Here is a 13725-nt window from a genome sequence, read left to right as displayed (position 1 = left end):
TCTACTCATTTAACTAATATCATTCATTTAACTGTGGAAAGTTGGGTACTCTAGCTCTGGAGACCGAAAGAGAACATAAAAACTCCAGGAACCAATATTCAAGAAGAATATTTGGCACTGAACCTGTAAGCCCACATCTGTTTTCTCAGCCAAATTGGTGAAGTGGAAAGATAAGCTACTAGAATGGAAGTTCTAAATATTATTTCTCCTATAGTAGTAGTAGTCGTAGTAGTTAAGTCGCTAAGTTGTGTCCGACTCTTGCGACCCCATGGACTGTAAGATTGACGAAAAAAGCCTTATAGAGAAAAAGTTCATAAGAGTAATACCTGTGTTTGTAATACCTTTGTTTCAATACCTGTGGAACAAAGATTTGTCAGTTTTTAATGTTAATTTTCTTGGGCAAGCTTCAGACTATGAGAATAGGGTATTAGAAGCTAAATTTCAGGACACTTTTATTTTGAATTCCAGGAAGAAGCCATGGCAAAGACTCTGTTTAAGTGTGGTCAAATACTCATTTTGTAAACAGTATGGATCAAGTTATTCAATTTCCAGTCAAGGGCACAATCATAAAGTTTGCATTTGAAAGTTCATAATCATGCTCACATTCAATATTATAATTTTCATAGGCCTTAGCAATTAAAGAAAGAATTGGCTATCCTGATGACATTATTTCAAATGATGACAAATTGAATAAAGAGTACCTTGAGGTAAGTCTTAAAAGGACTCTACACTGATGATGCCTGAGGCTGGGGGCAATGTCATTTCTTGCTATGGGGGGGCCAGAACATATGAGGGCCTACACAGAGAGCTCTTATTATATTAAGCCTTTAACACTGAAGCCAGAACTGTTTGTTTTAGTGTTAGCTTATTGTTTCATTGGCCTGGTCTGTATTTGGTTTTCTTATTTTGCTTTCTATATAGTCCATTTTAAGAGTAGTGATAAAAACTTGGTGTTTTTTTTTTAAGTGCATCAAGGCATGGATATTTAAGTGATGAACCGGCAGTACTCAGGCTTCTTATACATGCCTGAAAAGTCAAATCTTCAGGTTTCTTTCCAATTTCTAATTATTTCTCCACTGGATTAACCTGGTCATGTCTTCTCTATTTGGAAAAAAAGCATCTATTATTCGAGAATAAGAAACTGTTTTATTCCCCTGTGTAATGTAAATGATGAAACCAGAGTTGATTGAAGTATGGATTTCAGAGTCACATAAGAGCTTATTGCTAACCTTGCAGTCTCCACGACTACTTGCCACCTTGGTGACAAGGTGGTCCTTGCCTAGATCCGGTGATGATGATTTCTAATCGTTGATTACTAGCCTAACTTGAGAGTTTGCAAGGCACAGTGTCCTCATTTCTTTTTCTATTGCAGAAAAGCTTGACTTTAAAAAAAAATGAGCTCACTGTAGCATGTGCATCCTTGGGGCCCTTGTGGCAGGAGTCTAGTGGCTGAGCATATAGCCTCAGAGCTGAACTGCATGGGTTCAGATCTCAGCTCTACCACACACTAACTGGCTAAGAGCATCAACTCAAAGTCAGACTCCTAGGGTTCAAATCTCAACTTCATCACTAATTAACTTGGACAAGTGACTTGTCTGTGCCTCAGTTTCCTCAACTTTAATAATGGTGATAATAGCCCATCTTCATAAAATTATTTTGAGGATTAGAAGAATAAGTGTTCTTATAACACAGTAAATAAGAATGCTGTTATCTGTCATGTAAGGATTGATACAAATATAGAAAAGCTTGTTTGACACTTAGTTTCATTTGATTAATTAGAAAAGAATACACTGAAGAAATAATTCAGCCAGAGCAGCAGTGACTTGTATAGAATTAATTAGAACTTAATTTTTCTTTGGTAAGTTTTAATGCTCTCTGCTAACTTTATTAAGTGATAATCTCTTAATGCTATTTAGCAAAACTTTGGAGACACATTTTTAATATTGTTCTCAAAATTCTTTTAAATTAATATAGTTGAGCTACCAGGAAGAAGAATACTTTGAGAATATAATTCAAAACTTGAAGTTTGGCCAAAATAGACAACTAAAGAAGCTTCGAGAAAAGGTGGACAAGGATGAGTATGTATATTTCAATTTTCTAATATGTTCATTCAGAAGAGGCCCTTTGTTGGATTAAGAACCTGACTTAGAATAAATGTTAAAAGGTGAAATGTTCTCTTTCTATTGAGTACTTCTAAGAGCATCTAAGAATATAGGAGGATTTAATCAAAATATAAATTTTTTCCTTACGGTGTTAGACCACCCTTGGTTTCTTCTCATATTATCGTCTGTCCCTTCTACTTTGTGGACAGAGCTCCCTAGAACACTTTAGTCTAAGCAGTCCTTAGATCCTTCAGACCTTCTTTGGGTCTATTACTGTACTCAGAATTATCATCTACCCTCAGACCCACCTACCTTTCTATTGTTCAGCCATCCTGCAACTCCATCCCCTACCTAGCTTGTCCAGGTAACACTTCTCTCAACCTTGTGAGAACCAAATCTGAGATATCAGGGTTCAGTCACATTCATAGCTTTCAAATGATTCAGTCTCTGCTTACTAGTGGTATTAGTACATCATAGTAATGATCAGCTTAATGTTTATTTTTCGGTTAAATGGATGTCTTTAAAATATTTATCAACATAAGTGTTTATGCACTTAAGTCCCTAGAACTGTGTGGACTTTTCCCCACACAGCTCCAAGAGAATAGGAGATCATTCAGCACAGTGCTGGATACATAGGAGATTTTCAATTAAAACTAAATTAATGAGTGAGCAAGTGCAAAGTAAATATACTAACTTGATCTTTGTGGTAACTGACACAATACCATGCTAGTGAAGTGTATGGTTCACTCCTATATTCCTTTATTCTTTCACTAACATTTATTAAGTTAATATTTTGGAATAGCGACCAAGTCAAGATGGGAACTGGAAAAATCAAAGGTGAACCTTGATTCAATTACATTATATTACAATAGTAGAGTGTAGGAAAGATGTGTTATAACAAACTGCCTCCAGGAGGGAAATGTGCCAAGAAAGGGACAAAGTGCAGAAGAACTATTTGATGACAGAGTGTTCTATTCTCAGTAAACCAAGTACAGGTTGGACAAAATTCCCAGTATGAAAATGCCAATACATTTCAATCCCTGTACAACATTTTTAATCCTTCAGGTATTCTGAAAAAGACGGCAATTTCTTTTACTGACCCCTGTGTTTCCACTGGAGCAAATGTTATGTTATCTGGTACTAAAAATAGGGCAGCAAATGTCAGAGAACGTTTAGTGCCCCAGGTGGGAAAGAAAGAGATTGAGTACATATGGCTTCTGTCATACTCAGTGGTCAAGTCCTAGCTGTAGAAATTGACAGAAAGTCATCAAAAAGAATACCTTGTGGAAAAATTTATAATCAAGTCTGAATGTTTTTATTTCTTTACAAAATATAGTTACATACTATATACTTACATTTAATAATTGTTAGCACTTTGTAAAATACCTATATATAATTATCATCAAATATTCCTTCCGAAAAGAGCTAATATAAGCTGCATCCACCTGACATCAGAATATTTCTTCATAATTTAAAAAATCGTTGTTGAATTATTGCTTGATGTTTTCTTTGGAAGTTAACATATTCTCAGTTCCTTAATAATTTTGTAATGTAGTATGTAATTTTCACTCCTTTTCATCATATGTGTTGATCTTCTCTGAGTTCTTTTCTCTTTACCACAGATACTCAATAGCAAAGACTGTATCTAAGATTTAATGAATGTTTTCTCAATAGCATGCACAGCTCAGTAGTACTTTTTGGATCTTTTCATGAGCCTCTGACAGTCAGTGACAAGTGCAATATGCCTTTTAAGGTCTTCACTGCCATATGAGGCTAGTTTTTCTTCCTTCTTCATCTTCTACCTGTATGCTGAATACAAGGGTTCAACACTCTTGATTGCACTTTAGATTCAGCTGGAGAGCATTTGAAATAGACTGATTCTCCAGCTTTCCCACCCTAGATTGTGATGGACTTGCCTCTAGGTGGGGTCTCAGGTACTGGTATTCTTTTTAAGTACCACACCCCCTTCTCAGGTCAGAATCTTTGCATTAATGTTAATTCCTTTTTATATTGAATCATACTTGCTCATATTCAATATTGTGAGATATTTTTACAAGATGATACTTTTAATTTAGGAATTTTGATTTTTTTTTAAAAATTAAATTTATATTGGACTACCCACTCCAGTACTTTTGCCTAGAAAATCCCATGGACGGAGGAGCCTGGTAGGCTGCAGGGGTCGCTACCATGGGGTCGCTAGAGTCGGACACAACTGAGCGACTTCACTTTCACTTTTTACTTTCATGCATTGGAGAAGGCAATGGCAACCCACTCCAGTGTTCTTGCCTGGAGAATCCCAGGGACGGGAAGCCTAGTTGGCCGCCGTCTATGGGGTTGCACAGAGTCGGACACGACTAAAGCAACGCAGCAGCAGCATACTTGATTTGCAATGCTGTGTTAGTTTCAGGTGTACAGCAAGGTGATTCAGTTATACATATATCTATTCTTTTTTCAAATTCTTTTCCTATTTAGGTTATTGCAAAATAGTGAGTAAAGTTCCCTATGCTAGGGAACTATACTATACTCTAGTATAGCTATACTCTAGTATACTATACTAGCTATACTCTAGGCCTTTGTTGGTTATCTACCTTAAATATAACAGTATGTATATGTCAATCCTAAACTCCCAATTTATCCCCCTCCCCCTTTCCCTTTTGGTAACTATAAGTTTGCTTTCCTTTTTTTTTTTTTTTTTTAATATATTTATTTGTTTATTTGGCTGCACTGGATCCTAGCCATGGCATGTGAGATCTAGTTCCTTGATCAGGCTTGGAACCCAAGCCCCCTGCATTGGGAGCACAGTGTGTTAGAAACTAGACTACTAGGGAGGTCCTGATATGAGTTTGTTTTCTATCCCTGGGTCAGAAAGATTCCCATGGAGAAGGGCATGGCAACCCACTCCAGTGTTCTTGGCTGGAGAATCTCATGGACAGAGGAGCCTGGTGGGTTACAGTCCGTGGGTCACAAAGAGTTGGACACGACTGAACGACTAACACACACACACACGTGGGTTCATCATTTCAGAGCAGTTCTTTTCTATCATCTCTCGCAATTGCTGTGATATTTACTACAAATCCTATCTTAAAAAATGTTTATATCCACCAGCTGCTAATTAACTATTTTATTGGCATGAGGGCATGTGGATCCATCTTACATCTCCATTGTCATGCCTTATTCGGACATTTCTCATTGTTCACCAGAGTGATTACAATATTTTTCCTAATCTTCTCAATCATCTCACAGTCAATCTTGAGCTAATTTTCCAGGCTACCACCTTAGAGAGCTTTTAAAAACACAGACTGAGTCATGTTGTTTTCTGATGAAAACCTTTCAATGTGTTCTGCCCATCTCATGAAGCTTGTACAAAGCTCTACAATCTACTGCTCACACTCTAGAATCCCTTCAGAGTCACCCTACCCCACAGCATTGTCCCAAATCTCCAGCCATAGGAATTACTTTAAAATCACTGCTCCATCTCTTCCTCCTCCTTATCCCTTACCTCGGACCACTCTTTCCACCCTTGTTCATTTATCAGAAACCTACACTTACTATAATTCTTCTTGAGTGTTATCTCCTCACTCATGCATCCCTTACATTTCTCTCTTCACCTTGTCCTTGTATGATACCTTACACATATTTTAGTCACCAGTATATTATGTTACATTTAGCTGGAATAGCCCTTGTTGAAAGAAAGCAGAAGTCATGTATTTGTGCCACCAGAGATTGAACATTGATGAATAGAATGTGGACCTTCCTTCAATGATGACAGAGTGAATGATTGATAAAACAGTCAATTGGTAACAGTGCTGATAAAGTGAACTCAGCCACTAAAATAAATACTGATATATCCAAGCATTTCACCATCATCGTTGGTGAATACGTCCAATATGATCTCTGTTTTCTCTGCTTAAGAATTCAAAAGATTGAGAAAGTCAGAAAGTTTGAGTGTGATATGCCTAAGTTAGTCATTTGGCTAAAAGAACCTCCTTCTGCCCATTCAAGCAGCTGGCAACTGCAAAGGACAAAGATTTAAATTTACAAGGCTGTTGGTTCATGGGGTTTCTGAGTACCTAGTTTATGTTTCCAAAATTACCTCAAACATCATGTTCTCTGCAGACTTAATGACAGTTTGTAAATAATTTCAAGCACATCATGTTATCAAATAGTAATAATGTTAGATTGAAAATGTAATATCCATTGGCAAAGTGACTTGGCGAAGTATCTGAAATAATTTACTTTCAGTAACATGAGTATTCACTTAGACTCTATGGAACAAACATAAACCTTTAAAAAGAAGCAACGTACTAGGACAAAATAAAGTGAATTCCTTAATTTTAGACTTGACATTATTTTGTTAGTTTCTCAAGACAGGATTTTCTGTAATATAATTTGGACAAGTAGTACCAGCCTTGGTAAGTTATGACTGTTGAGCATGTGGAGTTGCATTTCATAAACTACAATGACTTATTTCACTGCTGCATCTTTCCTGCCATTGTTCATGAAACTCAAAACAATCTGACAGTAATAGCAGCCAACTCAATAAACATTGGAGAAGGCAATGGCACCCCACTCCAATACTCTTGCCTGGAAAATCCCATGGACGGCGGAGCCTGGTAGGCTGCAGTCCATGGGGTCGCTAAGAGTTGGGTACAACCGAGCAACTTCACTTTCACTTTTCACTTTCATGTACTGGAGAAGGAAATGGCAACCCACTCCAGTGTTCTTGCCTGGAGAATCCCAGGGACAGAGGAGCCTGGTGGGCTGCCGTCTATGGGGTCGCACAGAGTCGGACACGACTGAAACGACTTAGCAGCAGCAGCAGCAGCAATAAACATTTTGCCAAATAGCTACAGTGTGCAAAGTACTGTGCTACCTTGTAGAGGATACAGAGATGAGTAAGACTCAGAGCTAGCAATCTAATGGAAGAGGCAGGTATGTAACAGTGAAAGCCAATGGAAGGCGGAGTTGGCTGTTGCGATTACAAGACAACAAGGTGCTAGGATAGCACTTTTCTAAAACCACAATTAAACTTTTACTTATTAGTAAAACATTCTCTGGAAGGAACATGTCAGCATTTAAATTAATGTTGAGGTGAACTAGAGCAAAACAAACAAAATGATTGATTCGTTTCTTCTCCTTTATTGCTTCAAGTCTGCTGTTTTTTCTAATCTGGACCAACTGGATGTTTGCTAGTCCCTGAAATAAGTGGTGCTACGGAGGTTGGCGGCCAACAGCTGTGGCTCTGTGTAGTTCTTCCCGAAAAACCAACAGCACCAAAAAGACAGGGTGGCTGGTTCCACTGTTGTTTTGCTGCTGCAGTGACTTGCTACCCCTTTTTCAGTGTCTCAGTTCTGCCAGTTACTATCTGTAGCCTTTTAAAAGCCTTGAAGTTTCGGTATTTGTGAAATGAGCAGGTTGATTTAGACCCTATAACATCTTTAAAATTCTTTTCAGCACTAAAATTTTCGGGCCCTTACTGTGAAGTTTTGATAAGAGCCAAGATGTTTTAGTCCTTGGCTTTTCCACAAGTGACCCAGGAGAGAAAGACCATATTCTTATAAGGTAGGGATGTACCTCACTTCTTTCTGAAGTATCTCTTCTGCTATTTCCCCTTCAGGGATGTTTCTAGACTTAGTCTTCTAATTAAGTCTTGTATCATTGAACTTGAATTTCAAAAGAATAGCTATAGAGGATTTCTGTGAAGTAATGAGATGGCCCAGAGGTGGAAAATTGATAAGACTCATGCAGGGTGGGCATTTAGAGTGCTGGAGACTTGGGACACAAGTGACTCTCCATGGTGTAGATGTATGGGAAGATACATAAAGCAGATGGTTTTGACTCATCAAGTACTACTTAGTCAGAAAGACTAACAGACTAAACCTGGACAAGTCACTCTGATTTCCTGTGGCAGTATCTGCCTTGGTGTGCTCATGTTCTACACCTATAATAATAGATTAAAATATTAAGTTCCATCTATTTAGATTCCCATTAAGATAACAGACTGTGATTTTTCAACACGTTTTTGGATTATAAGCAAAATATATCTTATCAGTGAAAAAAAATTTTTTTGCATTTTAATTAGCACCAAGGAAGGTTTGTTTCAGAGGGGAAAGAAGAGATAGAGAAGGAAGGCTAATAAGTTAAAGGTTTAAACTGAAGAGCTTTGCAAAAGAAGTCTAGAACTTGATACCAGTGTGCCCTCTTGAGAGGACAATGCCCAGATAGTGCATGGCTTCTGGTTGTCATGACTCTCCACAGTCTGCAGGGCAGCAGTGCCTCACCTAGGCTTACCACGCATCACCCTTCCAGATTGAAAAGAGTCAGTACTCTTGGGGCCTGAAGGACTCATTGGTATCCCAAGACCTATATGTGTGTGCATGCCTTTCATGTTCTCAATATTGTGTTAAGCCCTAGAGATGCTTTAAGAACTAAGCATAAAATAAATAAGTGGGAGTGGGACTCCTTGGAATTTAAAAGCTTCTGCCCAGCAAAAAAAAAAAATTTAAGGTTCTAAGGAATCGACACTGACCTAGAGCCAGACATCCTGGAATGTGAAGTCAAGTGGGCCTTAGAAAGCATCACTACGAACAAAGCTAGTGGAGGTGATGGAATTCCAGTTGAGCTATTCCAAATCCTGAAAGATGATGCTGTGAAGTACTGCACTCAATATGCCAGCAAATTTGGAAAACTCAGCAGTGGCCACAGGACTGGAAAAGGTCAGTTTTCATTCCAATCCCAATGAAAGGCAATGCCAAAGAATGCTCAAACTACCGCACAATTGCACTCATCTCACACGCTAGTAAAGTAATGCTCAAAATTCTCCAAGCCAGGCTTCAGCAATATGTGAACCGTGAACTTCCTGATGTTCAAGCTGGTTTTAGAAAAGGCAGAAGAACCAGAGATCAAATTGCCAACATCTGCTGGATCATGGAAAAAGCAAGAGAGTTCCAGAAAAGCATCTATTTCTGCTTTATTGACTATGCCAAAGCCTTTGACGGTGTGGATCACAATAAACTGTGGAAAATTCTGAAAGAGATGGAATATCAGACCACCTGACCTGCCTCTTGAGAAATTTGTATGCAGGTCAGGAAGCAACAGTTAGAACTGGACATGGAACAACAGACTGGTTCCAAATAGGAAAAGGAGTGCATCATGGCTGTATACTGTCACCCTGCTTATTTACTTATATAGAGAGTACATCATGAGAAACGCTGGACTGGAAGAAACACAAGCTGGAATCAAGATTGCCGGGAGAAATATCAATCACCTCAGATATGCAGATGATACCACCCTTATGGCAGAAAGTGAAGAGGAACTCAAAAGCCTCTTGATGAAAGTGAAAGTGGAGAGTGAAAAAGTTGGCTTAAAGCTCAACATTCAAAAAATGAAGATCATGGCATCCGGTCCCACCACTTCATGGGAAAAAAATGGGGAAACAGTGGAAACAGTGTCAGATTTTATTTTTGGGGGCCTCCAAAATCACTACAGATGGTGACTGCAGCCATGAAATTAAAAGATGCTTACTCCTTGGAAGGAAAGTTATGACCAACCTAGATAGCATATTCAAAAGCAGAGACATTACTTTGCCAACAAAGGTCCATCTAGTCAAGGCTATGGTTTTTCCTGTGGTCATGTATGGATGTGAGAGTTGGACTGTGAAGAAGGCTGAGTGCTGAAGAATTGATGCTTTTGAAGTGTGGTGTTGGAGAAGACTCTTGAGAGTCCCTTGAACTGCAAGGAGATCCAAGCAGTCCATTCTGAAGGAGATCAGCCCTGGGATTTCTTTGGAAGGAATGATGCTAAAGCTGAAACTCCAGTACTTTGGCCACTTCATGCGAAGAGTTGACTCACTGGAAAAGACTCTGATGCTGGGAGGGATTGGGGGCAAGAGGAGAAGGGGACGACAGAGGATGAGATGGCTGGATGGCATCACTGACTCGATGGACGTGAGTCTCAGTGAACTCCAGGAGTTGGTGATGGACAGGGAGGCCTGGCATGCTGCAATTCATGGGGTCGCAAAGAGTTGGACACGACTGAGCAACTGATCTGATCTGATCTTAAGGAATGGGAGAAAGTATTTGCCAATCACATATCTGGTAACAGATTAATCTCCAATATATATAAGGCACTCCTATAATTCAGTAGCAGAAAAAAAAAACCCTAATAACCAATTTAAAATGACCCATGAACAGAGGAGCCTGGTGCGCTACAGTCCATTGGGTCACTAAGAGTCAGACGCGACTTAGCAACTGAGCGTGCACACAAGGATTTGGATAGACATTTCTCCAAAGATGTACAAATGGCCACCAGGTAGATGGAAAGATGCTCAACATCACTAATCATCATGCATGTGTGCTAAGTCACTTCAGCCATGTCCGCTCTGTGACCCAGTGGACCGTAGCCTACCAGGCTCCTCTGTCCATGAAATTCTCCAGGCAAGAATACTGGAGTGGGTTGGTGTGCCCTCGTCCAAGGGATCTTCCCACCCATCAAAGGGTCAAACCTGCATCTCTTGTGTCTACCTGCATTAGCAGGTGGTTTTTTTTACCACTAGTGCTACCTGGGAAACCCCACTAATCATCAAGGAAATGCAAATCAAAACCCTAGTGAGATATCACATCACTCCTGTCAGGATGACATATTGTTAAAAAAATAAATAAAAAGACAACAAGTATTGGCAAGGATGTGGAGAAATTGGAACACAATTGGTGGGAATGCAAAAGGGTGCAAAAGTTATGGAAAAGAACATAGACATTCCTTAAAAAGTTAGAAATAGAACTGTCATAAGAGCCAGCAATTCTGGGCCTATAGCCAAACTAGTTGAACTCAGGATCTCAGAGATATTAGCAGTCCCGTGTTCATAGCAGTACCATTCACAATAGCTAAGATGTGGAGGCAGCCTCTTTCCCTCAACAGATGAATGGTTGGAAAAAAAATATCTGTGTATACAGTGGAACACTACTCAGTATCTAAAAAGAAGGAAATTATGCAGTATGCATTGACGAACTTAAGAAAATGCGCTAATTGAAATAAGCCCAGAAATATAAGTACTGCCTGATTCCATTTATATGAGGTTTCTAAAATAGTCAAATTTCATAAAATCAAAGGAGAGAATCATTATTACCAAAAGATGGGGGAAGAGGGAAATGAGAAGTTAATAATCAACAGGCAAAAACTTTCCAGTTAAGCAAAATGAGTAAGTTACAGCATTGTGCCAAGTGTCAACCATAATGTACTAGATACTTAAAATATATTAAATGGGTAGATCTCATGGTAAGTATTATTGCCATAATTTAGAAAAAGGACAAAACATGAAACATTGCTGCCTTCATGGAGTCACTATTTCATGAGCTAGACAGACAATAGACTTGTAATGTTATGTCCTTGCTAAGGGGTATATAGGATGTAAGAGCTTTCAGTTCTTTCCTGAAAGATCACAAGATTATTCTCAGTCAGGAGAATAAATACTACAAGAAAATTCTAACAGAAAAAATCCACCCACCCCTATATGTTCCAAATTGGGAATTTCTCTGAATTTGACATAGCGCTCACATGAGTGCACACATCATGCATGTACACACACATAGAGTTACTGAAGACTAAAGCGATTGCGTCTTGTTGCCAGTGTATAACCATACACAACCAACTGATGACTTCTAGGAAGAAAATCAATGATTTTGGGGTTGGTTTTTTTTTTTTTTGGTTGAAAGAGAAGTTGATTCTCTTATTGTGCTATTAGAGAAAGAACCTTGGCTCTCACCTCCGAGGATCAGGTGAATCACTCAGAGTGCTTGTTAACAACTCTTAAAGGACCAGTTTATTGAGGCTCTTTGGTCCTACTATGCTTTTGCCTTTGTATAAAATATTGTACTTTATGCAGCAATGGAAAGAGCTTGTACTCTGGAACCAGGGGGCTGAGGTGGATGGTAGAGAGAGTGAGCAACCATGAGTTAAGATTCCTGCTCTGCCACTTATTAACTGTGTGAAGTTAGACAACCACCATGATACCTCTGAGCCTCAATGGTCCCTTTATAAACCGAGGATAATAGCATTTACTTTTGCTTTGTGAGGTCACTGTGTATTGTGTATTGTGCCACATAACTTAGGTGTTCATTAAACAGTAGCCATCGTTATGACTGGCTCATGATGAGACTTCAGGGTGGTGTATAAGCCAGCATCCTAAAGCTTGTTAGGGTAGGGGGCAGCCCTAAATATAAAGTAATGTAAAAATGAGTACTGGGACTTCCCAGTGATTAAGACTCTGCACTTCCAATGCAGGGGCCATGGTTTTGATCCCTGGTTGGGGGACTAAGATCCTAAGCACAGTATAGCCAAAAAATAAAATAAATCTTTAAAAACGATGAAAAATGTGAACACCTTCATTTTTAAAGAGGTTAGCAAGGAAATGGCACTGATTTTTGTAATGAAATTTTATGCATGGTGCAGATCGACATGTTAGAAGTAGGGGATTGATTGGAAGATGAGTGTGTCATATTTCTCCATAGTTTATATATTCTTTTCCCAGTTGTATCACTAACTCTATAAATAAATTAGGAAAAAGAGTTTGATCTATGATGTACCTTAGTTTCTATACATGAAAATTGAGGTATCATCTATCTTATATGGGTGGTTTGAAAGATGAATGAAAATATATAGAAAACTTTGAAGTCCTGCTGAGGCGATATTAATAAATATAAAGAATTACAGTGATAATTACCATTACAAATGAGAATTCTCCTTTCCAGAAGTATTTGAGTAAGACAGAGAAAAACCTTTGTATTATACTGCTGATTTCAAAGGAATTGCTTCAAAGCCACTAGATGCTGGGAAATTAAATGTTTTCAGGGAAAGGAGCATTCATGATTTTGTTGTTTAAAGATGTTTGTTTTAAAGTTACACATGAATAAGTGAAAGAAGTTTTATTCCATATGTCTTTGCAATCCAGTCGGTTTATTATATCCAAGAGGCTATAGGATCAGGCTGTAGACTTCTGTTTTCAGTGCCCTGGGTAAAACGGTGTCCTGTGCTTTCATCTCATCATCACTTAGGTTCCTCAGGGTAATTAAGAGGTGGAGGAGAAACGCACCTGGTCCGCCTCTCCAGGAGATTTCAGTTATATTTCCCAACTACATTGTTAGTTCAGTTTGTTCTATGTAAATGCCCCCAAACCAGAATAAGATTACTTGACAAAATTGTTTCTCAGAAATGGAAAGTAAAGTTTGCTTACCTCTTGCTTCCCCACCCTTCACTTTATACTGCACATACCCATCCTTCTACAGCCACATAGTGGAGGCAGGAAGAGAAGTCAAAGAACAGAGTGATGTGCACTCTCAGCTCCAGTACCTGCTGTAGGAGATGCTAGTGTCTGGCCTCCATACTTTAAAGGTATCTTCAGATAACTTGCACTATCCATTTTGTTACTGGACACTTGGTTCTCTCGTTAGTTGTGCATTTTCTCTTTTCTGTGCTGCTGTTCAGGGTCACATTTGTCTGTTTTCCATAAACGAAAGCCTCTCCTGAAACTCTGAGGCTGCATCCAAATCAGAAGATCTTACAGTTTTTGTTATATCACCATTTACTTTAAAAACTATATTCTTTGTCCTTTAATTTAGCTTTTGCTGTA

At 38.7% G+C, this 13725-nt stretch overlaps 1 protein-coding gene across 6 annotated transcripts in view; it reads left to right on the top strand.

The window, feature by feature from the left end:
- The window catches only part of MME (membrane metalloendopeptidase), a 116221-nt gene that overhangs the window by 70348 nt on the left and 32148 nt on the right, over nt 1-13725 (top strand). For all 6 annotated transcript variants that reach the window (XM_027543131.1, XM_027543115.1, XM_027543123.1 and 3 more), the window contains 2 exons: nt 627-707; nt 1975-2078. In XM_027543131.1, the coding sequence (XP_027398932.1) occupies nt 627-707; nt 1975-2078 (185 nt within the window). The remainder of the gene's footprint in view (nt 1-626; nt 708-1974; nt 2079-13725) is intronic.

The sequence above is a fragment of the Bos indicus x Bos taurus genome, chromosome 1, assembly GCF_003369695.1.
Source record: "Bos indicus x Bos taurus breed Angus x Brahman F1 hybrid chromosome 1, Bos_hybrid_MaternalHap_v2.0, whole genome shotgun sequence".
In the NCBI taxonomy this organism is placed as follows: Eukaryota; Metazoa; Chordata; class Mammalia; order Artiodactyla; family Bovidae; genus Bos; species Bos indicus x Bos taurus.
The sequence above is the reverse complement of the archived record's forward strand: the minus strand, read 5'-3'. Positions and strand labels throughout refer to the sequence as shown.